At 41.6% G+C, this 27,409-nt stretch overlaps 1 protein-coding gene across 1 annotated transcript in view; it reads right to left on the bottom strand.

Moving 5' to 3' along the window:
* Positions 1 to 8,250: 8,250 nt before the first annotated feature.
* trit1 (tRNA isopentenyltransferase 1) overlaps positions 8,251 to 27,409 on the bottom strand; it is a 36,260-nt gene continuing 17,101 nt past the window's right edge. The window contains exons 5-11 of the mRNA XM_063899226.1: positions 26,871 to 27,013; positions 26,355 to 26,466; positions 20,963 to 21,075; positions 20,738 to 20,815; positions 11,861 to 11,970; positions 9,572 to 9,689; positions 8,251 to 9,165 (exon numbers count right to left, since the gene is read on the bottom strand). Coding sequence (XP_063755296.1) covers positions 8,948 to 9,165; positions 9,572 to 9,689; positions 11,861 to 11,970; positions 20,738 to 20,815; positions 20,963 to 21,075; positions 26,355 to 26,466; positions 26,871 to 27,013 — 892 coding nt within the window. The 3' untranslated portion in view covers positions 8,251 to 8,947. The remainder of the gene's footprint in view (positions 9,166 to 9,571; positions 9,690 to 11,860; positions 11,971 to 20,737; positions 20,816 to 20,962; positions 21,076 to 26,354; positions 26,467 to 26,870; positions 27,014 to 27,409) is intronic.

The raw sequence follows: 27,409 nt of genomic DNA, 5'->3' as shown, positions 1-27,409 counted from the left end.
TGGGACATTAAAACCTATTTAAAAAATGGAATTATTTAGCACCTATTCACACTTTTTAATATGGGACATACTGCTCCTTTCAATACAACTCATTTACACCTAATTTAATAATGAAATGAGGAAGTAAAATATGCAAATAAAAAACGTCAGTGTAGATTTTAGACTGCTGAGCAATGAGCAGGTTTTTTATTCTTCCAACAGTCAAGGCTTTCAGATAATCCCAGGAGTTCCCCTTTTTTGCAAATTCTTCTCTTGCATTGTTTTCCCTCTTTAGTGTGCAGCAAACGGATCAGCTATTAACCGTTAACCGCCTCGAGGAGGGGACACCTTATCAGCCATGTGTGTGATACACATTCAAGCGCGGTTATGCATCGTTGGCTTCCTCTCCCGCCTTTTTACTGAACTTTGAGACATCACATGCACACACACAATCCTTTTTTTCCCTTGTTGTCTTGCTCTCACACACCTTACTGTTGAACACACACCCCTAATGTATTACATATCAGCAGATTGTCCTCGCCAGCCAAAATGTAAAACAGCACGGGTATTGTTGAGGCTGGAGACCAACTGCTGTTACGCAAAACCTGACCTGCACACGCGCCAACAAACTACGCTGAGGGACATTTCTGTGTAACACACCTGTTTATGTAGCTGTGTGGTCATTCGAAGTGTAAAATTCTGCACGTTTTTGACATTTTCTTCTGTGAAAATTGGCCATTTGGTGGCTTTCCTTTCAGTGTAAATGCACAATTCTGTTGTATGCAGAGGAGGTTGAAACTCCTGCATCACTATGGCATGATTCAGCAAGTTTACTTCACTGGGGCGAACCATCATTCCCTATAACATCAAATAAATAAACTTGTTTATAGAGCACCTTTCATACAGAAAAGATCAAAACAAGTGCAAATGATGCGCTCTCTTGATCTTACTCTAGGAAAAACCCCAGCAGCAGAATTCTGAGTAAAGTTCATCGAGTGTTGCTTTCAGGGTCAATCTGAATCACAATCTAGAAATGATCAGGTTTAAAAATAACATGCGAGCGAATGGCAGTGAAGTAACCTCTTTCTCTCTGTAATGTTACACATGCGTAATCCTTTAAATGCTGCATGACGGAAGTGCTCCATTCATAAACTAATGCTCTTTGACTTTACACACAGGTCACACACATGCAGCTACTGGCTCGAGAAGGGAAGCTGATTGCATGAGTACGCATGTTTAAGAATCAATACATTACATAACCTTGGTGCCTTGGATCAAATATCACATGTGTTGTAAGACTGCTGTAGAAGGCATGACAACTGCATGTATATATAGTTTATACAGTTTGCAACAGACATGCACACATGGAGAGAACAGTGGGTGAATATGTGAAGTATTTGACAGGGTATGAAGGGCGAGACCATGTTGACTCTCCATAATGCCTGCTGCCGCTTAGCATGTTAAAGCACACAACTTGTTCATATAATAGGGCCCTTTGTTTGAAAAGGGGGTAAAGGGGGATGTGTGTGGGGCCACATGTGTGTACGACAGCTGCTATTGGTCTACATGCCATCTAATGTTACGTTGGGGTTACGTAACACACTTAAAACATGGGTGAGCTGTGGGCTGTTGCACCAAAGTGGAAACAATCCCAGACATACACGTTTTATAGTAAAAACCAAGCGGCGCTCCTACTACTGCACAAGGTTTTACAGTTTCTAGTGAAGTATCAGTAACACAATAAAACTTAAGTAGTTTAAATGTACAGAAGTGAGCAGGAGGTTGTTTTTTCCCACCTTGCAGGGATTTTTGCTTCGAAATCTATGGAAACACAAACAAGAAGCAGCTGGAAGTTCAATCCAATGTGTTTTTGCATCACATGGATTTGATTTAAGATAACATATTGTTTAGATTTAGAGCTTATTCATGTCATATAGGATCGTATTGGTAAGAAGACCAGTTTTAAAGCCTCATGCATGTGAGAAATGTATTTGTTTTGAGCAAGATTGCTTTACAAAACGGTCCAATAATGCACATAAGAAAAGGAGAAAGCTGGAAAAAATAAAGTTAAATTGTGGACAGAGAAAAGACAGTTTCAGAAAAACTGTGAAAAGGACAAGTTTTTGGAAAATCTAAATATCCAATTTAAAGCTGATTTTAGCTCCATTTTTGGTCTCCACCTTCTCCTATCTAACTATTTAGCTGCTAAATGCTCCACCATACACATCTGCTAATCACAGAGTGATTTCTAGCTTTTTGTGACAAACAGCTGGTGTATGGTTCGTTTCTATTTTATTTATTTGCTGAAAAGAGCTGCCGGCTGTTAAAATATCTCTGATGAGAGCTGTGGGAGAGAATCAAAACAGTCAAATTGTGGACAGAAAACCAAAGACACTAAAGTGGATGTGGTGGAGAGTTGGAAGTGTATGCCTAACTGTGAGTATTTGGTCTATTAATAACCACATATTGAATAAAGCAGCTTTATTTTCTAAAACATTAAACCATATATTGATCAGGGTCCCTCGTGATCTAGTTCAACCCTTGTGTCACTAGGGGCCGTTTTGGCTTTTCATGTTTAAACATGTGGCTGTTATTGAATATTGCATAAAATCTGGCATTCATTTTGTCCAATTTTCTGTTTAACCTCTCAGAATAAGTCTATAATAAACTGTGTAGCCAAATTAAAGACTCTGAGAGCCTTAAGGGCAATTTATTTCCATTGAAACCCATTAAAACCAACATTCATTTATTATATTAAGCATAAAATTATGTATTCTATTATATAAGGTTTTACACGTAAAGCTAAAGTCATGGATAAAGGTGGTCACATAAGGACTGTGTGCATAATAACTGCAAACAATAAAAAAGTACACAATGTACACTTCAGGGGAAGCTTTGGAATCTGACAAAAAAAAGGGTTAATTCTTTAATTGACCTTAACTTAATCCTATATCAAGTTCATACTGGTTTTAGACCCTCCTCACCAAACACAAGAACAAGAAGGCGCACACACATTGCATTTCCCTCACTTCCACTCAGGCAGTGAAGGGGTTAAGCGCTGCAGTAGGGGAGGATCCCGGCCCCGCCCACTCTCTACTCATTTACATATCGGGCGGGAAGCTCTGTCTCTTTGTTGCTGCTGAGCCCATCCAGAGCCCCGCCCACAAAACACCGCACTGGCGGGAAAAACCCAGCTACAGCTCTTAAGCCACTGACAATGCAGAAACACACACATACACACTCTTTGTCTCACATGCCCCACACTGCAGCGTACACTAGTGCCTGTGCACACAAAATGACCATGCTCTCTCACGCACACACACACACACACACACACACACACACACACACACACACACACACACACACACACACACACACACACACACACACACACACACACACACACACACACACACACACACACACACACACACACACACACGGCAGTTTGGGCAGCATTGTTGATGCTTTATGGGCACTCCTATTTCCTGCATGAGTGCAAAGCTGAAAAACAATTGAAAACACAACTAAATAAGACAAGGAATGGACAGGAGACAGTTTATTATTATATGAAGGTAGATAAGGGACACACATAAAGAGAGTCAGACAAGGACATGTACAGTGACCCACCAGACAATACATCAAGGGTAAGCAGCTTTGTCTAAAATAAGCAATACATAAACAGTCTGCCCTCTGTGTGTGTGTGTGTTTGTGGGTGTGTGAGTTCTCTCCTAAGTGTTGCCCTGGGAAAAGAGTTCACTGGGTTGCTGGAAAAACAGGAAGGCATGTCATGCTCTAGATTGAGAAGTATAGAAGAAGAAGAAGAAGAAGAAGAAGAAGGGGAGAAAAGTACAGAGCGGCCCCCGTATTACATAACCCGGGCAGGAAATATGCAGCAGAGACAGAGAGAGACTATAGGAAGCCATACAAACACTGCATCTTTGTCACTTTCCTCAGAGGCTTTTCACATCTAATCACATCTCTTCCTCTCCTCGTCCTTCTGTCGCTTTTTCCTCTCACCACTACAGGAGCCAGACAGCGCTGCAAAGAGACAGAGGGAGCTGCATAAACTCATTGAACCTCATTCGTCCCACACACACACACACACACACACACACACACACACACACACACACACACACACACACACACACACACACACACACACACACACACACACACACACACACACACACACACACACACACACACACACACACACACACACACACACACACACACACACACACACACACACACACACACACACACACACACATCAATAAATGATGGTCTGCATGCACTTGGCTCTGGATGCATACATCAGATCGCATTGAAACATTTTAAAACCTCGTCTACGGCCCGAAAACACACTCGCACTCTCTGGCAAAGAGTGTGTGTTATCCATTATGCATACAGGTACAAACACAGCTATTACACTTATGCAGGAAGAGACGCACAACTAGAGCGGCTTGTGGCCTGTTTATTTATACATTTCTAATCTGTAACATGCCACAAGTACACATCTCTCATGTGCACACACACACACACACTGCTCTTTTATCTGATGGAGTCACACCTGATAGTGATGTGTTTCTCACTTGGCTACACAACACCCAATTTTGAATCCGTTCTCTTCCAAAACACTGACCCTAACAAGAGGAAGCTCCCATGCCAGGAGACATGGACCTTTAGAAATACATAAACGTGTTAATAAGTTAAATGGCACAAATAAGATCAGATTGTATACTCGGTATTCAAGTTAAAGCTCATGCACACAACAGCTGGCAGCCAAATTTGACCTCTTTCCTTATCTTCACCGTCTTGCCAACAGTGCCACACTTTACAAATTTGTAATAAGGTCCTTCACGTTCCACATACTTCTACTACAAGATTACAAAACTGTGTGGAGTCTAGTGTTCGGCCAAATATTCGGCCTTCTGTTTATCTGTAAAAACATTTTGACGCATCACAATAGCATAGCTGGTATTTTTTTTTAAACAAAAAGGTTCTTCTTAGAGTCAACAGTGTCTTGGACCACAGCTGCTGATCTATCTGATTAGCTATCTGCATGTGTGTGTGTGTGTGTGTGTGCTGTAGGTGCGTGTGAGCGTGTGTTTTTGTCTGGCCAGGGCCAGATGGCAGGGAATGTTTAGTCAAATGGGATTAAAGATTAGGATTAAGTGGACTTCAAATTACCTAGACGCACAGTCACTGGATGACACACTATTACAGCAGAGCTCTCGGGCAGAGAGGGAGGTGGGCAAGTTCAACAACGCTGTCATTAGCATCAGTAAAAACAAAACAACAAAAAAACACAAAACATGTTTTTCTGTCTCAAAATGACCCAATTAGGAAGGATTCAGGGAAAAGACATTATCCGGCTCACTAAAGAAACCAACTCAATATTGATTTAAAAATAATACTATTTCTTCCACAAAGAAAGAAATGGAACCGTTCTGCTGCGTGCCGACGGAAAATGTCAAACTGCTAGCCTGTTAGCATCTGTAAAAATGGATAAAAACTTATTTATTCTGCATCCAAATTGACATCCTTCAGATTATTTGTTTGTTTGATTTACAGCCAAAAGCTCAAAAGGTATTTAATGTAGAGAAAAACTGATCGCACATTTGGAAACAAACCAGCTAATGATACCAACTTTTCTCTTTGTAAAAGACAAAACGGCTACTTATCATCTTTTCATTATCGACTAATTTCCTACAGCTGCAATGAGTATCTAAATAATCCTCTAGTTGATCTATTTGATATTCAAATGTAAGTTTAAATGAATATTTCATGATTTTCCTATTTTTCACTGTTTTATATCATTAAACTGAATATATTTTGGTCTCAGAGAAGAAACTTTTAAAGAGCAAACCTTTATTTGATTAATCTAGAAAATAATTGGTAGATTTAATTAATCATATTTACACAAACTTGTCTGTATCTTTGTCTGTATAAGTATATACACACAGCAGCTTTGATAATGTCACCTAATGTGAATATACTGTAACCTCATGCACTACTGTTGTATTTTCTTGGTGGATGCAAACTGCATTTTGATGTTCTACCCACAATGACATAGTTGAATCTAAACTGAATCTAATCTAGTGTAAATAATAGTCAGTTGTAGGCATACCGTAGGATGATATATTTAGCTATAAAACATATCATCACTATCATATATATACACACACATCATGACAAGTCAGTACTAAAGGGATGCAGCATTTGCAGCACACACCAGATAGAGACCAGAGAGTACAAGAGGCCAAAAGTGTATGGCAAACAGGCGAAATGCAGACAACCAGCATCTATAGGCTGCAGCCTGTGTTACATAAGCAATCCTGAAGTCCCCCCACGGTGGGCCTCACGCGGACAGTGTGTGCTCTGTGAACAAACACAGCTACTGAGCGGCTATAGGGAGCTAGACTGAGAGCGGGAGAGACAGAAATGGAGCGCTAAAACGGGGTGAACTAACGCGCCGCTCGCTGACAGACGCAGCTATACATGTAAATACACACTCTGAGGGCGCTCAAGTAGCAGCGCTCATCAAATCAAATACTCAGGAAAGCAGGACAAATCCACTTTCACAGCAGGTATTTGTGTGGGAGGCCACAGTTGCAGGTTTCAAAGAAGTGTGTTTATTCTTTGGGCTCACTGCCTGCAACTAATGAGTTCACTCAGTACATTTACGTGTGTGTGTGTGTGTGTGTGTGTGTATGTGTTCATAGATGATCCATTGCAATGCGGTGCGTAAATCACTTATTAGCCTTTTGACCGTGGACGCTGCCCTAGTTCTCCACTTCTACCAGTGCGTTCAAGAGGCCTTATGTCATTGAGTTGCACAAGCTTTCCTTTTTTTACATTTCTTTTTACACAGAGTGATTCAGTAGTGCCTGGAGGTGCCAGGGCAGATCGCTGAGGCACTCGAGATAAGAACATACCGCATAAAGTTACAAAAATGTTGTGAGGCTTTTAAAATCAGATGACTCATGATAAGAATTCCTCTTATTCTTTATAAATGTCTCTCATTGTTTCTGTAATTATAGCTGATCGAGACACCAAAGGGGAAAGGAAACACAGTCAGTGTGCTTTGAAAATGTCCAACAGAAGGAAAGAAAAACAATTACAAACACAGAGAGGGTAATAAAGAACAGACACCGGTTGCACAGTGACCTTTGCTATCAGTGTGAATACATACTGTTTGGTAAGCCTCCAGTAAGCTTGAGGCCTGACCCAGTTTGGAAATGTGGGACACACACACAAACATTCACACACACACATTTCCAGCTATTATATGGCTGGAAATATTTTTAGTCATGTGGATGAGGTCAAACACCGGGAGCCGATGAACAACACTAAAAGAAAACGTCTAAAACCCGCAGTGAAGTCTTGAAGAAAGAATGATGTAGTGTTCGCCAGGAATGTGGAACAATTGTACGACTCCAAGGAAGGGGAGGGAGGGGATGTGAGAAGAAAAAGTGGCAGGTGAGGAGAGGGAAAGGGAGCGCCACACGAGGCCTCTGGAGCCACGCCAGCGATTGTGTGAGTGGTTCGGCAGCAGGCGGGCACACCTTGGTTTGAAAGAGGGTACGACAAGCCGCTGGATAAACAAAGACCTGCAAATACTGCTGTGAAAACACACTCTCTGCTAGCAGCCGGCCATTTATAGCACCGTCCCAGCAGAAATGAGCTCAGCTAAGCTGCGCTGACAGACAGCAGCACAAATCAGGTGACTAGTCGTTATCACACAAAGAGCTGGGAAAACGTATTTAAAGCAAACACGCGACTGGCAGTCAGGTAAACTCACACTGATGTCATGCGAAAAGCTCTCTGATTTCACTTAGTAATCACTTGAGTGACACATAAGCACTCACTGTGAAGTGGATGTAGCCACTGCATTGGTCGCGGACTATTGTTTCGAAACCTTCAGTTTTGGGTGCTTTGGCTGTTGTGGTTTGGGTTTTTTGAACCAGAAATGCCATGAAAGAATTGGAGCATGAAGTAAAAACACACTCTGAAAAGGTAAAAGTTGTAAGAAAAACACACAACAGCCAATCCAACACGGTAGCCCCCCTCACCAAAAGCATACCCTGCTTTATCGTATGTTTTGCATTGTTGGAGGATCCTGGGTCAAACTATTTTCATGACTGAATCCATTATGCATTTGACCAATAAAGCCTTTGAATCCTTTCGTATTTTACTCTAAGAATGACATTTACAAAGTGAAATTCATGCGGTACTAAGGAACACATGATACTTGAGTTTCTTTGGGAAAATGTTTACTGAGGTAACAAATCAAGTGAGAAGTAAGCTCATTTTCTCATAGACTTCTATACAACCAAGCTTCCGTTTGCAACCAGTGGAGTCGCCCCCTGCTGGTCACGAGAGGACATGTAGTTTTAAGGCACTTACACATTTGCAGACCCGGAGTTTGCCACTTCAAATCACTACATCCTACATGGGAAATGAACTTTAAAATCCTTCAATTTTGAAAAGTTTAGTTTAGTGGATGTGGTTAAGCTCAAAACAAGGCAAAGAAACTCTAAAGAAATGCTAATATATTTAAAATGGAAGATATGGACAGTATGACAAATGGCCACGTCATTTAAAAATCGAAAAATAAAGTGTTTTCTTGTAAAAGGCAAGGGGAAAAAACAGTCCTTCAAAAATGAAAGGTCTAGTTTATCCTTTTGCGCTTACAATGCTGAATCGTCCAAACCATCAACATCACAATAAATAGCTTCAAGGACATTTAGTTTACGGATCAAAGTAGAAAAATATCTTCGCTGGCCTCCACATCCAGTGTTATCAATTCCTGTTTTGTACTCCAGGACGATCCAACAGAAGTTTGTCTGAATGGGATCCAAGTGAGCAGCCCTATAAGGACGCTAAGAAAACAGCTGTTTGTGCAGGACAGTGTTGGGAACCTGAGTGAAGATGTCCAGAGTCTGCGTCACTTTTACAAAGTCACAGGTACTTCTTTGTGTGTAATCCCGGGTTCTGGGGATAACTCCTGAGAGGTTTCAGTGCATCCCGGGGCAACAGCATCAGGGGAGTCCTCTGAGACGCTGTCCACAGCAGCAGCAGCAGCAGCAGCAGCAGAGGAAACCTCACAGGTTGGATCGGTCTTCCTCTTCTTCCTCACGTGATGGTGATGCTTTTTGGATTTCAGGTGAGCTGCAGGTAAAGAAAATAAACATCGTAAGATATATTTGGCATGAGATGGAACTGTTTCATCTCAGTGAGTCATAAACATGATTCACCAACTAGGATATAAAAAGGGATTTGGTTTCAAGAGGCTATCCAGGGATGGTCAGGTTTGTCACCGCTCTTTATGACACTGGGGTCTGTTTAGGGGCCTTTTCTTAACCCTTGGAGTCTTACGATTAAGATTTCTGCAGCTCATATCTCAAAGACTCACACCAAAAACCAAGGGCACCACGCATAAGAGTAATAACATGCTATTCATTATATGTATTCATTTTTGTCTTGTCTATATAGTTTAGGGGATAAATATTTACTGAAATCTGAAAAAGTACAGAGATGGATGGCACGTGATTTCTTGTCATTAAAAATGCCTCACCTGTCCACTCCAGGTCTCCGATGATGACCTTATCACACAGATCACACGTATGTCGGCTCCGTTTGTTCCTCTGCTCCGCCCCCTGCACTCTGATTGGCTGAATAGCTGGCTCCTCACCCTGATAGATTGCGAAAACAGTTTGGGAATTGTCAGGGTTGAACGTGCATGGTTGAGTTTTCAAATAAAGCTTTTTTTCCTCCTTTCAGTCTAAAAAAACATTGTGAATTGTTGAGGTATGATACATGTTTTGAACGCATTCCCTTCCTAGTAGATTTATTCTTTTATAATTCAAATTTGGAATTGCTAACATGATCCAACCATAGACTCTATATACAGTCTATGGATCCAACAGTCTTCTACATCACCACCTGTTGGGGTTTATCTGTGTTTGGTGCCCTGTTAAACATGCACTTATGTGGAGTGGAATTTTTAGCTTGGATACAATACCTTGAATAATAACTATTTGATATCATTTTTTAAATTTTACAGGAAAAATTGAGGGCATAGAATATTTTTAATGAAAGGATAAACAAATAAAGGTTATAACCTTCTCAATACCTTCTCTTTTCTTGGCCGCTGTAGTAGCAAAGAACAGAAGAATGAATTCTGACCAGAGGCAAAGTATTTTTTCTGAAACTGTCTGAGACTCCTCTGGACATAAAGCTCTGAGGGGGATCAGTTAAGCTTTAAATGGCTGTTGTGCCAACAACACACACATGTCAACAACAGTTTACTGGGCCATGTTGTTGAATGCTTCAGTGTCAAACACGTCACAAACCTGTTCAAGTAGTTTACTGAGGTCAGCGTGTCTGTGTCCTTCAGGTGAGGTTTTTAGCACCTTTAGTTAGCACCGCTCTTCAGCTTTGCTTATTTTTTGACTCGCTTTTATCCCGTGCATTTCCAAACAGCACACCTGCTGTTGTCTTTGTCAGACATACCAGTTGCAGGAACCGTCTTTAATGAGCTGACTCCATAGCAAAACCCACAATTTATCATAGGCAAATGGAGAGAAGGAGAGGGAAAACGCCACATGGTTCCTTCAATAGAGCATTTATGAAATAACACATATGAAGAACTAGGAAGTAGGAAGAAGTGTGGGACAGTTGGATCAAGTAGTGTAAAGTTGACAGAAAAGGAGGGAAACAGGAAAATGAAAAGAGGGATGTAATAAAATGTATAGACGGTGTATAGTGGTGTAAGAAGAAGGGACAGTAAGGAGTTACAGAAAGGAGTGTTAGGATGATGGACAATTCTAACTAATCTAGCAAACAGTAAGGGGAACAACTGAGGACAGTAGAAGCTTTACTTCTGTACAGTGTGTTACAGTTTTGTGATTTGGTCCAGTAAGAGTAGTAGCTAAAACTAAAGCAGCATGTTGTGTGTTCTAGTGTGTTTACAGAAGTTATGCTACAGAACTGTTCAGACTGATTTGGACAGAAAGAGATCAGTCAATCATCGATTTGACACAACAAAAACGTTTCATGTTAGGAGGGCTAGGTAATGTATTGATACTAGATCAATAATGTGATACGAGACTAAATATCATCTTAGATTTGGATATTGTAGCATCGTATCCTGTGTGTCTTATCCTGGTTTTAAAGGCTGCATTACAGTTAAGTGATGTCATTTTATGAACTCACCAGACTGTTCTTGCTTAGTGAATATTTTTTGAGAGCACCAGTTGTCAACTCTACAATATCAAGGTAATTGGATATTAGATTTTCTCGATATAGCCCAGCCCTAATTTGACCTTAAACAACAATGGCCGCTGATAGCTCAGGGGGCGGTGGACCTAGGTTCGAATCCAGCCTGAGACCCTTTGCCACGTGTCATCCCCTCTGTCTCCCAATTTCTCATCTGTCTCTATAATAAAGGCACTGGTTGCCCAAAAAAGTATGGTACAGAGTATAGAGTGCGAATGTATCAAGAGAACATTAAAGATAGGTTAAATGTTGTTAACGAGAACTCCAATCAATTAACAAAACCATAATTGAATGACGTTGAATGAAGATGCTTGTTCTTATATTAAGAAATAATTACAGAAAGAAAGATAAAAAGACTGCCTGTTCAAATAATGTCAGAAATGGATGTAAAGGAAGCAAATAAAACGGTTGAAAAAAGAGGAAAGGAAGGGAAAGAAAACAAAAGCAGAAGAAAAGGAACAAAATAAGCAATAAAAACAATTTTAGAAAATGCAGGCACAAAAGGCAGTAATGTGGATCTGTGATTTTGTCCCAACAGCAGATGAAAGATGCTGACAGGAAGCTGCTGGTTGTATCGAGGCCCCACCTTGCTGAGGCTGTCCAGTATCTGCAGTGCAGGGTTCAGCACGGTCTCCTCCCACCTCGACACGTCCGTCACCTCCAGGCCATACACCAGCGGTACGTTGTCACCCGGTCCTACCCACACACACACACACACACAGGACAAACACAAACGCACATTATGCATTTTACAGGTCCAACACGAGCTGCCAATGAATATAATTAAGCTGTGTTCAGGGCCAACGACTTGATTAGTGTTTCGACTGTTTATTTCCAGGGTTAAAAACCTTTAACAACAACTTCTCTACGTGTTCAGTGACAGTATTTCTTCCCAATGCATTTGAGGTTTAGGTTCTCTCATTTCATTTCTCATTGACGCTTAGATGTATTGACTTACTGATAACGCAGCTTATTACTAAACATCTGATAAGCAACACACAGACATTACACCACAGAGGACGAGGTGGTCTCAGGATGCATTCAACACAAAGCGGGACATTGACAGTAGCAGTGATGTGCAGGAGCCGCGCCCTGAAGCTCCGTCAACCTGCTGACTCACACTGGCTCGATAATGTCTCTCCTTCTCTCCCTTCTTCCTCCCACTCTTCTCTCGGGTGCACCGTCCTTTCCTCTCTCCCTCTCTCTCTCTCTTGCCATCAGTCTGGCTTGAGCCATCATTCTCTCTCTCTCTCTCTCTATCTAACTGTTCCACCCCCATGTTTGTATTTTGCATCAGTCAGCAGTCTCCAGGCCGGGCCTCAGCACTACACAGCAGCATGAGTCCTGTCTGTCTGTGTGTGTGTGTGTGTATCTGTCTGTCTGCATCATGAGCCACTGCCCTGCATTGATTGACACAGATGCGCAGGAAATGAGGGCGTGTGCAACTTGAAGAGAAAGTGACTTCAAAAGACTGCAACCGTGTGTGAAAAAAAGTCAAATTGCATGCAAACCTTATAGATTTAGAGCATGTTTAAGTAAAAGATATGTAAAAAGCAAACAATAAAGAAAAAATGAAATCTAAAGTGCAAATGTACTACACTAGCAGGGCAATCCAAAGCTGTTAAAGTAAAAATAATGTGTGTATCTGCCTGGGAATCAAATCCAATCCCAAAAAAGGTACTGTGTTCTTCCTTGGCCCACGCTACACCCTTCAATCAAGTTCAAAGAGGACATATTATCCACATTTTCAGTTTTGTGTGTCTACTCTAACATGTCTCCATGCTTTAATGTTCAAAAAGCTCTTTATTTTTCTCATACTGCCTGTGCTGCAGCACCTCTTTTCACCCTCGGTCTGAAACCAGAGCCCAGTCTGCTCTGATTGGTCAGCTGCTTAGAGATTTCAGTCTCACGTACAATGTGTCTGAGCACTAGCCAATAGAAGGGAGAGTGTTACATAGTGATGTCTTTATGTTACTGGAGTAAAAAAGGTCTACAATTGAGGCATTTCAGGCAGGGTTTGGCAGGAGAAACTCCCTCTGGAGAGAACAGAGGGATTTTAGCCTTTGCAGACCATTTACCTGCACTAAAACCTATATAAAACACACTACAAGAAAGGGAAAACCCCCAAAAAGCATAATAGGACCTCTTTAAATAAAATTGGGCCACTGGATTTACCGTAATCCTACCTGGTAGTGGTAATAATTTCAAGAAAACATGACTTAAAATAGATTTTCCTTCAGCATCAATGGTTTACGCTGTACATATGGCAGCATTCACTGTCTGCAGCTGGAATGTCATGCTGTTCGTGCTCACATACCCATTTGGAATTTTGATCATGTATGATAGACACGTTGAGTGCTGAGGTGGTGATATAACATGTGAAGTACAAGGCTAAACTATAAACAGACCCACTGATCGACTGTCATTGTCATTTACAGAGCCAGGCTGCTAGAACTCACAAAAGAGACGCAGCATCTAATAAAGGAGCCGTTTTACATATAATAGAAATGTGTTAAGAACATACACTCACGTTAATGAATCCCATTAACCTGTGAGGCACAGTTAGCAAACTCAATTATGGCTTAATCCTCTCCACACACAGCAGACGCCCAACAGACTGAAGTTATTATCTCAGCTGGGAACGGTCTGGGACTCCATCATTACAGAGGAGTACAGAGCACTAACTGTATAACTGGTTATCTGTACAACTATTGAGTCTCTGAGAAAAAGGAGTGTGCGTGGGAACAATGAGAGTTTTCACACAGACACGCCTCAGAGCTATATACTTACATTTTGGCCTGGCTCTTGGCAAAAGCCACATTTCGGCGCACGTAGCTGCCATGTTCCGACAAATTGGTCTGTGGACTACGATCTGAAGCGTCTAGCTGATGTTTTAGATGCTCTCTTGGTTTCTTTGGAACCAACAATGACAAGAGAAAGTTGTCAGACAATACCACAGACAGAAAATGAAATGGGCCGCGCCTTTGCAGCAACCTGTCAATCATAAGGCAGTCCCGCCTTAAAGCATACTGTGCTTTATCGTCTATTTTACGCTAAATGGGACAGTAGTGTATTACATTAAGATCATTTTATACTAAGGAAGTCCTGAAACTAAGGATTGAGATCATAAACTAATTGGGAAAATGTTACCTGAAGTATTAAATCAAGTAGGAAGAAGGGTCAATTTCTCATCGACTTCTATACAATCTGTAAACAGTGGAGTCGCCCCCCCCTGGCCTCCAAGGCATTTCCGCATTTTCTTTTTGACGCTTTCCAACAGTCTGTTTTTTCTGCCCACACGACTAATCCCAACACTCTGACTGTGTGATGTGTTTCTGTTTACAGTCAATTTGTTGGAGTGTGTTCTTCTTTTTAAACAGCGACTGTTAATCAAAGCCTCGAGTTTCAATACTAGGAAAGTCAATACTAAAAGTCTTTTGTGTTTGAGGCACAATAGCAGGCAGGTGGTGGCATACCTATACTAGATGCAGAGCTGGAGCTCTCTCCTTTAAGTGCTCCAATAAAAAGCTCAAATAAAATGAATTGTGACCATCAAATCGGAGATACAGGGTCCCAGGGTTGAATAAGTCAGACTGAAGCACTCTGTTGCGCACCAGTCAATCCTTAAATGAAATACAGAGTTAAATCCCAGGTCATATGTAAGTTAGAGGGTCTTGAGGATGTTTGTTTTGAGTGTTTGTGATGTTTAGTTAAATGTGTGTTCCCTTGAATCGTGTCCTAATATTTGTCCTTGTCGAAGATGCAAATGATAACAGAAAAGCAACATTTCAGACTCGTGACAAAGTATCATCGTACATTCTTCACCTCGCCAGCCGTGCTCCTGTGCCACCCTGGGTCCGCTATCTCTCTCCTTACTTTGTTCTATTAATCTCTCTAAAACACTCCGCTCACACACTTTGCATGATACCCTTTTGCAGCCTCCCATGGGGAAGAGCAGTAAATAAAAAGAGAAAAAAAAAGGGAGATAGTGTATGGGGGGTTGCCAGATGCTGGGTGGAATCTTGTTTGGGATCTGGTGAAATTTAACTCTGCTAATCCACTCTGTAGTGAATGAAGGGTTGATAAGAAACGCTAAAAGGACAAAGACCTTTCAAACACACAGTGGAGATCGCTGAGCCAACAAGAAAGAGCATCCTCTGTCGCCCAGCAGCTGCTTTCCAGTGTAGCATTTGTGTGTGTGTGTGTGTGTGTGTTGAAACAGTAGTCCACCTGTTGCAACAAACAGGCTAGGAGTCATTTGCTGCGTCATCCTCGTGTTTGCCGAGCGAGGATGTGTGCCTGTGTGTGCTTTGCTGTAAAAACTACTCTACTAGCCCCCCCCCCCCCCCAGCTGTTTTTCTTTGGCTGCTGTCCACACGGGAACAGCTGCCTCCATTCACCGAGCGGCCTCCTTCCTCTTTACTATAGTTCCTCTTCCACTTTTTGTCTCCCTCACCTCCTTTGTTGACTTTGTTGTTTGACATTTCTGCAGCAGGTCAAGTTTAAGTCAAGGATATTCTTTTTGTAGATCCGTTCAAATTGATGAGTCATTGTATGTGTGTACACTCTGCCCTCCGTTAGTAAGATCCTGTTTCCTCCGCTCTAGATCTATTAAAGCTGCTAAAATCAGTCATTATATATCCTCAATAGATCACATTACTGCTAAAATGTTTAAGAAGTTGCTCAAATGAGGAAGAGAATGACCAGTTTCCTAAATTAAAATAAAAAACAGACAGCATTTGTTTGACTACAGCTTTTTATCTTCTCAGGGTTGAAAGGAAATGTGTTTGGGTCAAACTGAGATGTTCCCAAGGATGCCTTCAGAAGGGAGGAATAGCTAAATAAGGAAGATGACTGGTGATGGAGTTTGCATTGACTTACATTATGATGCCTTCAAGTTCTTTCAACCAAAATGAATAATAGGTGAAGGTTAAATATAAAAGTATCATGATGTGTTCAAATAGTTTATTGAACAAGATTTTTTACAGCAATATTATACGGTTATTCGAACATCTGACTTCCTAGTATTTAATTATCTTTCATGGTATCAATTTGGGTATTGAAAACTGTTGATGGTGTTGGTAGCAATACTACACTGAGACATCCCTCCCAAATACTGCTTTCTTTTCAAACCCTCTGTGACATCCTCCTCCTCTCCAGCCCTCTCGTCTCTCTTCACCTCGTCAGGTGACAGAGGTCTCCGTAGCCCTGACTTGACTTCGTCCCCGCAGGGAGAAGGTTGCATTAGTGTGTATGGGTACATGAAAGCGTCGCACTTTCTATAAAACAAGGGTGTAAACTCGCCCTGCACCTGTTCCCCCAGCTGGATCCGGTTACCTTCCCTCTCTAGCTGCCCATGTGTCGTTCCCGTCGCTCTCTGTATGGCTCCCTCCATCCTTCACTCCCTCCTTCTCCCTCTGGACGAAAAGATACGTACACCCCTGTTACTTAACACTCGCAGGGCCTCCGCCACACTACACCTGCCCACCCTGGTTACAGACAGAGTGTGTTTGCTTGTGTGTCTTTTGAGAATTAACACATAATAAAAACTCAGAGAGCGCTGGCAACTGCTGGCATTTATCAAAATTAATATAACCTCAAATTACCATTTACTTTATGGTTAATTAAATCTACTAATTAACAATTCCTCTATACCCACACAGTCACACATAACGCGTACACCCACATACAGACGCACTTAAAGGCAGGACAAATTAAGCTTGATTTAATTTGCGGCGGCTGACCTGGTGCTTAAATCCCCACAGCAACAAGAGCTGAGTCAAACAAGAAGCACGTATCCCGCTGAAAAGTATTCAAGAAACCAAACGCCCTCCTGCTCCCTCGCAGAAAGGATCAACGTGTGCTTTCCAGGCACTTTTTGTACATTCACATGAAGCATTTGGGTCATTTTCTAGCTTCTATGAGCTATTTGCTGGTGTTTTCCTGTCTGAGGTCCCCTGTCATTTCCAATTCATTCTTCCCCTTTGACCCACTAGTCCCTGTATGCTTGGTTTGGCCTGCGTAGCCCCCGTTGACCTTGTTGCCTGTGGTCGAGCCAAATTCCCGGCAGCTCTGTAATGCTTCATGAGATTAGCCTGCTCAGCTGAGGCCTGCCAGCACCAGTGTTTGTATGTGTGTGTGTGGGGGGGCTCAGACGAAAGAGAAAAGAGGTCAGCAGTCATGGCGAGGAAGCAAGATGAACGCAGACGATGCAGACAGAAAGGTGGGATAAGCGGGGTTAAAGACCAAAACCCTGAATTAAGACAATCCCCACCAGGTGTGGGCTCAAGGACAGGGCTGTCTGACACTGAACACAACAAACATCTAAAATACATATTAAAGGAACACTTCACCCAAGTATATCAATTACTCACCCCATGTAACCTCTGGAGACCTGAAGAAAAACGCATATTTTCAATATAAGGTATGCGAAGAACCAAAAAGGTGAAAATGTTTGATGAATTGAGGTTAAAGGGGTCCTATTCTGCTCATTTTCAGGGTTCATATTTGTATTTTGTGCCTCTACTGTGACATGTTTACATGCTTTAAATGTTCAATAACCTCTTTTCACCTTCTGTCTGAAACCAGAGCCCAGTCTGCTGGTTAGCTTGCCAGCTCGGTTGTGATTGGTCAACCGCTTAGCCTATCAAGTACAATGTGTTGGAGCGCAAAACTCCCAACAGCTAAACTATATCAAAACATCTGTTTACATACTCTCACACAACTTAAGCCGTATGATCCAAGTCTCATTTATACATCTGTATGCTCACTACTTCCCAAAACACATGTATTTCACAAAAACCTTTCTATTTAAAAATCACTTCCTCCGAGTCATTCTTGCGCAGGCGCAAATACTATATGTGCGTGTTGCGTTCATAAATGTTATAAATAATAAAGTTTGAGTGAAAAGCGTGTTTGGGAAGTAGTGAGCATACAACGGGATAAATGAGACTGGGATTACGGTGTTAGTTTTGTGAGTTAAAGGTAACAGGAGGCGAGTTATTTTTTCTTTACTACGTAGGACTATGAATCTGTAGAGCTAGAGCAGAACAGAATCTCTTACAGTTACAGCACTGAACATTTTACTCATCTACTGGGATGTAACATTTTGTGTAATAGAAGTGTGTTTTTACTCTGTCCTAAATGGCTCATTGACAAGCGAGCATTATATATGTTGGGGTAAAAGGAGCCAAGTTTCCTAACCCTTTCCAGGAAAAAATAAAAACATTCAACAGAAAAATGTTGTGGTCCGTGGCCACGCAGTCCACTACAGAAGCTGCATGGATTTCAAAACGAAACTTTCCAGGTTTACTTTGAGTCAGGCTGTAGTGTTTTTAGAGCTTTTTTGAAAACTGTTAAGGGTACATGCTCATTTAGATCAACTGGATCAAGGTGTAGCAAACATCACTTTATAAAGCTGCTAAACCATTCATTCTAATATCTAAAAAGACATTGTGTGTGATTTTCTCAGCTATAACTATTAAAACTCATGGCAGCATAACTCAAACTAAACATCTCCATAAATGCATGTCTGTACTGCTACTGTATCTCCACATCAGAGTCACCCCGAGTTTCCCCTAGAGGATTAATAAAGTATGCAATTTTCCAACAGCTATAGAATTTAGGAGTAAATACACATAGGCATATATAGAGTAGGAAAAAAAAATATGCCTAATTGTTTATCTTGGGCGTTTATTTTCAAAGAAAGAAGAGGTAAATTGCCAAAATTTGGAGAAAAAAAGCAGCGTATCGCACTAGGGGCACTATTATGTTCATTTTATATTCATAATTGTAGTTTGTGCCTCTTCTGTGACATGTCTCCATGCTTTAATGTTCAAAAAGCCTCGACTGCAGCACCTCTTTTCACCCTCGGTCTGAAACCAGAGCTCAGTCTGCTCTGATTGGTTAGCTGGCCGGCTGTGACGTAATTGGTCAACCTCTTAGAGATGTCCCACCCCTTAGCCAATCACAATATGTTGGAGGGTTATCCAATATAAGCGCAAGGGTTACACAGTGATGTCATTATGTTACCAAAGTAAACAAAGGAGGCCAATGCAGGGTTCAGGAGTGTGTTGGAGAGAAAAAAGGAGTTTAACCTTTGCACACCATTTACATGCACAAAAATCCTACATACTACAGGAAAGGGAAAACCCGGAAAAAGCATAATAGGGCCCCTTTAGGAGTTGATTTCATCTGCCCGCGGCACTGCCAGGGCTGCCTGATGTTGCAAAGAACTGTCTGTTTGTTCTGTATTAAGTGTCAGCAGGGCGTTTAAGAGCAGTTGCGACACACACAGACAGACACACATCATTGTGCAAAAGCGCAGACAAGTTCAGACAGATTAATGCATATGTAAAAGCGCAGGGACACAGGTGACGAAGAACATATGGTGCGTGCAGCGCGGACAGGCAGGCAGAAAGAGGGGTATTGAGCTTTAGGGCCCGGCGCAGCCTAAGCCACTTGGGCCTAACAGGATTAGGAGGCCGGGTTACTACAGGGCGGCTGCTGGCAGGGCACAGAGGCCAGCTTTCCGTTTGGGACACAGAAACAAACTGAGCCTTTATATACCGTTTAAAACACATCTGACTTCCAGGGGTTGCAACCAGGGTGGGAAGTCTCTGCCTGCCAAACACGGGTTGATTTTGGAAACGTGTGTGCATTCTGCAGCGCCAGAACCAACCACTACAGTTCATTTATATGCATTCAGTGCCACAGGGGACATAATGCTGGGAAAGAGTCATTAAAACAGATGCAGGTGTATACTGGGGATGGATTTGGAAACATTATCCTCTGTTTAACTTTATGGCAGCTCACACACGCTGCATAAAATCAAACAGGATCTGTGCCAGGGAACTAATAAATGTAGGTGATGCCCATCATTTAAGTTTACAGTGTAGTGCTCTTGTGTTCGGAGGAAACATTTTCATCGATCTATGCATCGAACCGTCAGCAAGAAAGAGAAAAAATCTTATTTCCTAAAAATGTTGGACCACTCTTTTAATGGTTAGGTAATATTAAGAAAATAATAATGCTTTGGAAAGTGAAAAAGGGTGTCAAAAAAGGTGACTAAAAGAATAAACCATTTGTAATATTTTCTATGAAACTGTGGAAACGTTTTTATTTTCTTGTACAAATAATGATCGTCTCGAAAGTGGCTTTTCCTCCAAAGCTGTACACACACTTACAGAAACATGAACACACACACAGAGTCTGAGAGGCTTATGTGTCTAATGGAGTGCATCTCATCTGGTTAAAGAGAGTGCTGATGAGGACACACACACACACACACACACACACACACACACACACACACACACACACACACACACACACACACACACACACACACACACACACACACACACACACACACACACACACACACACACACACACACACACACACACACACACACACACACACACACACACACACACACACACACAGAGTGAAGGGTACTCACGTTTAAGGAAGCGGTTACGGACCCATTTATTTTGTTTACGTGCGTAACGCCTCGTGGCAATCTTCAAAGCTTCTATTCCTAGAAAGAGTTGAAAGCAGGCCGTTACAGATGAAGGGGAGAAAGGAGGGAAATCTTTAAATGGATTCTTCTGGTTTTATCAGTCCAACAGTCCACCAATGGCGAATCTGAATCCATCTCTGGCACTGGGATTAGTTTTTTTCTGACCTTTGTCTTTTAGTGTGTCTCTCTCCTGCTGGGTGCTGCTTTCAGGAGCCGTCAGGAACTCATGAAACTCTTTAAAACCGATCGACTGGAAAATCCCACGCTGATAGTCCTGACTGGGGAGAGGAGAGAAGAAGAGGAGTGAGAAGATGAGGAGAGAAGTGAAAAGACGAGACAAAGGAATAGGAAAGGAGTAGAGTTAGGAAATTAAAGGAAAAGAGTAAATAGGAAGGAAAAGGAGGAAAGAAGAGGACAGGAGATCACGTAAAGACAAAGGAAAGGAGAGTAGATTTGAAGAAAGGAAAGCAAAAGAGCAAAGGAGAGAAGAAGAGGAGAAGAAAAGACAGGTGACGAGACAAGAAAACAAAAAGGAGAAGAGGCGTAGAGACAAAAAAGGAGAGGAGAGGATAAGAAAGGAAAGAAGAGGATAGGAAAGGAAAGGCAAAGAGGAAACAAGAAGAGGAGTGAAGAAGGGGATGAAAAAAATTGAGAGAAAAGAAGAAGACACAAAAGGAGGAAAACAGAATAGGAAATGAGATTAGATTTGAGAAAAAGAGAAGAAAGGAAAGCACAGTAAACAAAGAGAGGAGAGAAGAGGAGAAGACAGAAGGAAAAGAGAAAAGAGGAGAGGAGTGAAATGTGGAGACACAAAATGGGGAGAGGAGAAGTCATTCAGATTACAGTGGATGAAAGACAAGATGAGGGGAAAAAATGGAGAGGAAAGGAACAAAAGGAAACGAGAAGAGTACACATTAAAGAGGAGAGGGCAGGAAAGGATAAGACAGAAAATTAAAGAAGAGAAGTTCCTCCATCAATAAAAGAAAAAAAAGTTCCCGTTTCCATCTTGACATTTCTAGAAAACCGGCGGTGACTCATTTCACCTTCTCTCCTTCTCCTCCTCCTCCACTATCTCTCCTTCCCTCCCTGATCGAGGAATATCAGCCTGAGCAGATGCGGGGCCCTTTGGGGGACAACGTGACAGAATGACATTAAAGGAAGTGAGCGGCCCCGACGGAGGATCCCCAGGGGTCCGAGTATCCTCACCGGAGTGACATCGGGTCGGGGAGGAAGCCCACAAGATACCTCGATGACAGTAAAGCCAAAATATGTACTATCAATGTCAGTCTGTTTCGCTGTAATTCCAGTACTCTGTCCGTCTCAGATTTCAGTTAAAGCTTCACAGTTGGTGTGCGTGTTGAGTTCACTGACCTTCTGCCATTTTTCTTTCTACCTCTACAAGAAAATGTTCTTCCTATAATAACGATTCACTTCACAGTGCCTCTTTGGATTTATTGGATTACATTTCATATTAATAAAAAAAAACACAGCTACTTTGCACATGTTTGTAATATCCTATGTATATAGATGTTCTGTTTAGGGAATACATTTTATTTATTACTTCATTGATATATATCGTTTATACTTGATATATTTATGTATCGATGGATCCTCAGTGAGCAAGAATACCCACAATCCTCTACGTTCACGCTGCACGGTGTATTTGAAATGGCGGAATCCAGGCAGTACACATTCAAATGTAAGTGAAGTTAGTTTAAAGTTTTCACCAATATTTTGTGCCGTAGTACGTTATTTATATAATGTAAATGCAAAAAATGCATGAAGCTGAAAGACCTGTGCGATGCAACGTAGCTGGTGTATAGACAAACTACTGTCGCCAATAACAATTTCAACAATTACAATATTAAAATGTTTACCACTGGCATTGCCATGATTACAACTTAGCCTACTGATTTTGACGCAGAGATGTAAAGATCGCGAGATAATGAAGAAAAGGAAAGGATTTACAGCGTTAAAGACGCTTGCCCGCCACTGTTACTCGCTCACAAGATTAGGCTACAGATTAGTGCGTCCACACTAGATAGTCGTTCCAAACTCCGAACGCTCCGAACACTAGGTAGCACTCAGGAAGTGTTCTAGCAGGTATGCTTTCTTGACTTCGGGAAACTTTTTCTTCAGCCAATCTTTACCTGTCCAATCAGCGAACAGAGGGAGTGGCAGAGAACGATGACGTTGAGGTTGTGCGCGAGTTTGAGTTGTAGTAGTAGTAGGCGGCGGAGAAAGATGTGAGCGAAGATGCGAGTGAGAAGCGAGATATGAGCGCAGCCATCAGAATCAGAATCATCATTCGGTCCGTTGTGGCAACGTTGCTGCGCCTGACATACGTCACGACCAAACTTTAGCGATTGGTTATGGCAGATCCAGAGTGGCACTGGGCAGATCCAATAGTTTTAAACTTCAACAGAGTACCCTAAAAAAATGCCCCAATTTGATATTAATAAAGTATATCTTTGCTAATTTAATCAGCGGTAAAAAGATAAGTGTGTTTCTGTAAAACCGTTACTATAATAGAGGGAAAAATGCTCTGGAGTGTCATGATTTATTTTCTTCTTTTCATTAAAATCTGAAATCTCGTAAAGTATCTCTTGCCAATTTTGCAAGCACATTTAGGACTGTACCAAACTTCAGCTCTTAACACATCCATAGAAACGTGTTTTTAAAAAGTTCTCGGGTTTAACATCCTATCATCAATATCCTGCAGTGCCAAACCAACCCTGATAAAGTTATTGATTACCAACTAAAACAAGTGTCTGTATATTGAACTATCTACACTTCAGTGTTTACAGCCAATAGCCTCTGCTGCTCTGTCCACCAGCAGCTCCTCAATGTATCCATGACACAGTAATACGAAAAGATGCAAAAACTCAGAATCTAATCCATGTTTGGAAATCCCAAATCGGGAAAAAACATCGGGAAAAAGTGTGGATTTTTTCATTTTGTTTAGAGTGCTTGATGTTCGTTCATATCCTTGTTTACATCCCTAATAAATACTTAAAGTACAAATAAACTGTGAGTTTAAGGAGCTTTCTGCCATGCTCCCATATGACTGAATAAAGGGAAGTAGCAGAGCACATTTGTTGTTGATTGGATTTCTTTGAATCAGTTCACAGAATGTGTCCAATGATTTATTATTCTAGGCAAGGATTTTTTATAGTGCTATAGACGGATGAATCGTCTTCTAATAATATTCTGGTATGTGTCTTTTAACTCACTTGATTCACAGACTTGCTTCTATATAATTCTTTGGGTTTTGACCTATAATTCACTTTTCTTGAAGCCGATTCTCTCTCTTTGTACAGCTCTTTAATTTGCCTTTTAACACCCTGTGAAAACAGACGTTATAAAAAAATATAATTACTATTCCGGGTCTGTAACTTACACTTGTAACAGAAACAAGAGGAGGACATAACCAAAAATAAATCTGGCTAGACGGCAGAGACAGAAATGTGAGAATAGCAACAGAGCACAGGAAATGTAGAGAGAATGGGGGGAGAAAAAGAAAGACGGAGGAAGGGAGGGAGAGATTTGACCTTGATGTCTGGCCACAGCAGCCAGCCAGAGGGGGAGACAGGAGGGCAAAGGAGAGAGAGACAGACGGAGGGGGAGGGGGGGAGTAAAGTGCTGGGGTGATCAGATTGCTGAGAGGGCAATAGTGGCAGAGATGGAGGGAGAAAGGGGGGGAGGAGGAAGAGGAGGCTGGTGCAGGAGGTGGGATGGGGTGATGATGGAGAGGAGGGACGAGGGAAGGGAATTGGCAGCTTCCTGGGCATCGTTCCACCAATGCATCAACTCCCCGCAGCCCCACACACACACCCACACACACACACACAATCGATATATGCAGCTCAGCAGTGTTCACATGTATCAGCTACTACTTCGGTATTTCATAATTTTCTTCAAAATAGTTCCAGAAACTCAGTACAAAGAGGTGCTGATTCAAGGACCTACCCTAGTATAATTTGTTTTAAATATGTGCTTGCCTCTTTAATTACTTTGTATGAATATATTTATCTACTTAAGCCTTTTATCTGCTCTGTACAATTTCCCACAACGGGACACAAAGGATTTCTGATTCCAGTCCACTGTGCGCTAATAATAATGCATCGTGACCTGAAAAATGTAGTAAAAGTGTATAACATTAGATATATCAGCTTAATGTAAACAAATAAAGGAAAATCTAAGACAAAAGTGAAACGCTGTTGTGAAAATTTTGCACAAATTAACACTTTTTTAGTCTTTTCGGTGAATAAATTTGAGCTAAACAAAAATATAACTTATTGAATAACAACTACATAAATAAAATTGGTAGGCTTGGACTAGATTCCTTTCTTATTTTGGACAAACTTGCAAAATTCATAATTTATTGTACACCAAATCACACGTTAATGCTTGAAATAAGCTTTGATCTGGTGTGTAGGATTGCTACGTATTCGAAGTAACATTATTTACGTAATCTTTTTGATATGAATTGATTTTTTTTCCTGAACTGATTCACCCTTGTTTTTTTCCTTTTCATGACACACTCCACCACACACGGTGCAGGATGAGTGACGCAGCTGCAGTGTGTTCCTGGTCATGAGGGTTACTGTAGAAAATGTCAGGGACAACGTGGTAATTGTGTGAAAATCAGAAAATCTATCCTGATCATATTAATATTATCTTTAAATGGCATCTTTACAGACCACATAGCGCTGTGAGTCATTTGTTCCCGGGTCACCAGGATGTCCATTCAGTGTGAGGCCCTGAGGTAATAGGCAACGATCACCAGTGCTAATGTCCTATTGAAGGGGGCTTATCTCTGCTATTATTAATAATCACTGGACATCCTGGGGAAATATCAGTCACATCTGAACCAAACTGGCTACAGTGTGGGGCGAATCTAAATTGGTCCACAGGCCTTTGGGAAACCACGGGCGCACAGAGTGGAGAGACCTGTCAGACTGGGGAAGGAGAAATAAATAACTGCAGAGCTGCTGGCCCGAGTTCACTCCACTGCTATTGCCCTGCTTACATGAGAGACAGGAGGAACGTCTGCAGCCTGAGAGTCTGGATCACCCATTTGGATAGGAGGATGATCTTGGGCTTGTTTCACAGACACTGGATCCTTTTAATGCGCAATAACAATGATGCGACAGGAGACAGAGCCAAGAGTGACGTAGCTTTTTGGCCCATTTGACAGATAAAAAGTCCCACTTGGTCACTTAAAGTTGGATTACGCAATAAAATAAGGTAACAGAGAAGACTAGACAGGTTAATTTTCAGGTTCATATTTGTATGTCTCCATGCTTTAATGTTCAAAAAGCTCTTTATTGTTCTCATACTGCCTGTGCTGCAGCTCCTCTTTTCAACTTCTGTCTGAAACCAGAGCCCAGTCTGCTCTGATTGGTTAGCTGGCCAGCTCTGTTGTGATTGGTTAACTGCTTAGAGTGGGAGTGTTATTTATCTGAAGCAATGACAGCAATAAAAACTTCACCGGGTTAATTGGGTTTCTGCAGGATTAGGTTGGGTTGGACATGTTCTGCTGCAGATAAGCTACCTGTCATTCTGGACTTTCTGCTGATTGTAGCGAACGTGGAAGTCTCTGAGCTCCTCGATGAGTCCAGCAGACAACATCTCATCCACACGAGCATCCAGCCGCTTGTCTAGAGCTGGAGAGGAACCCAGAGGGAGAAATGTTGTTTGATGAATAGCACAAAGTAGAGCTGCACAATGAATCGAAATCTTATCGAAATCGCAATATGGAAGTGTGCAATATTCAAACTGCAGAAAGCACAATATGTGTTAAAGGCTACATATGTGTTGATTGAAGTATTTTGGAGGTGCAAAGATTTCCCAGCCAACACATTTTATTCTATATCATTAACAAATCATATTAGTTTTGTACAGATCTCCTTAAAAATGATCAAACTGTAATGACGATAAGACAATGATTCAAAAATGATAAATCCTTCCAACACCCTGAATCATATCGCAATGTCAGCCAAAATAAAAGCAATAGGTTATGTATTAAAATCTGTCAGCCCCAGTGAATGGAAATCCATCAAATCCTCACCTTCCATGTCAGCGTGCAGCCAGAAGATGCAGGGGTCTGAGTATCTCAGCGGCCCCCCGAGCCCATCGCCTCCCTCCTGCCCCCTCTGCTCTTCCAGCCATCGGGTATGAGAGACGCCCGTCATCTCATGGATCTGAAGACTCCTGCAGAAACAACACACACACCGTCAGAGATGCGGTTAAATAGATAACTTAGTTACATTTCCCACTGTGTCGAAGCAAGCAAACAATTACCTATGGATAGTTATTTGTTGTAAATGATCTACAGTTTACTATGAGTTTACATCCCCGAACGTCGGGCCTCAGTAGGTAAACTGAGATTAGATGAGTTAAACATCCACCCATCCATTAAATCCAGCATAAGGGAAACCCCCCCTTCTGAGGCTCACATTAACGGTCTGGTTTGAGTGTATACAAAGGATTAACACCAATTCGAAAGACAAGAAGGCGGGAAAACATACAAGATAAGAGATGAAACAAGATCCATAACTGCAGAGTAGCATCCCTCTTTTCCCTCACACAGTTAACATTCAGCCACTA

Source organism: Eleginops maclovinus, chromosome 13 (assembly GCF_036324505.1).
Source record: "Eleginops maclovinus isolate JMC-PN-2008 ecotype Puerto Natales chromosome 13, JC_Emac_rtc_rv5, whole genome shotgun sequence".
NCBI lineage: Eukaryota > Metazoa > Chordata > Actinopteri > Perciformes > Eleginopidae > Eleginops > Eleginops maclovinus.
This window is presented reverse-complemented; position numbering and strand designations above follow the sequence as displayed.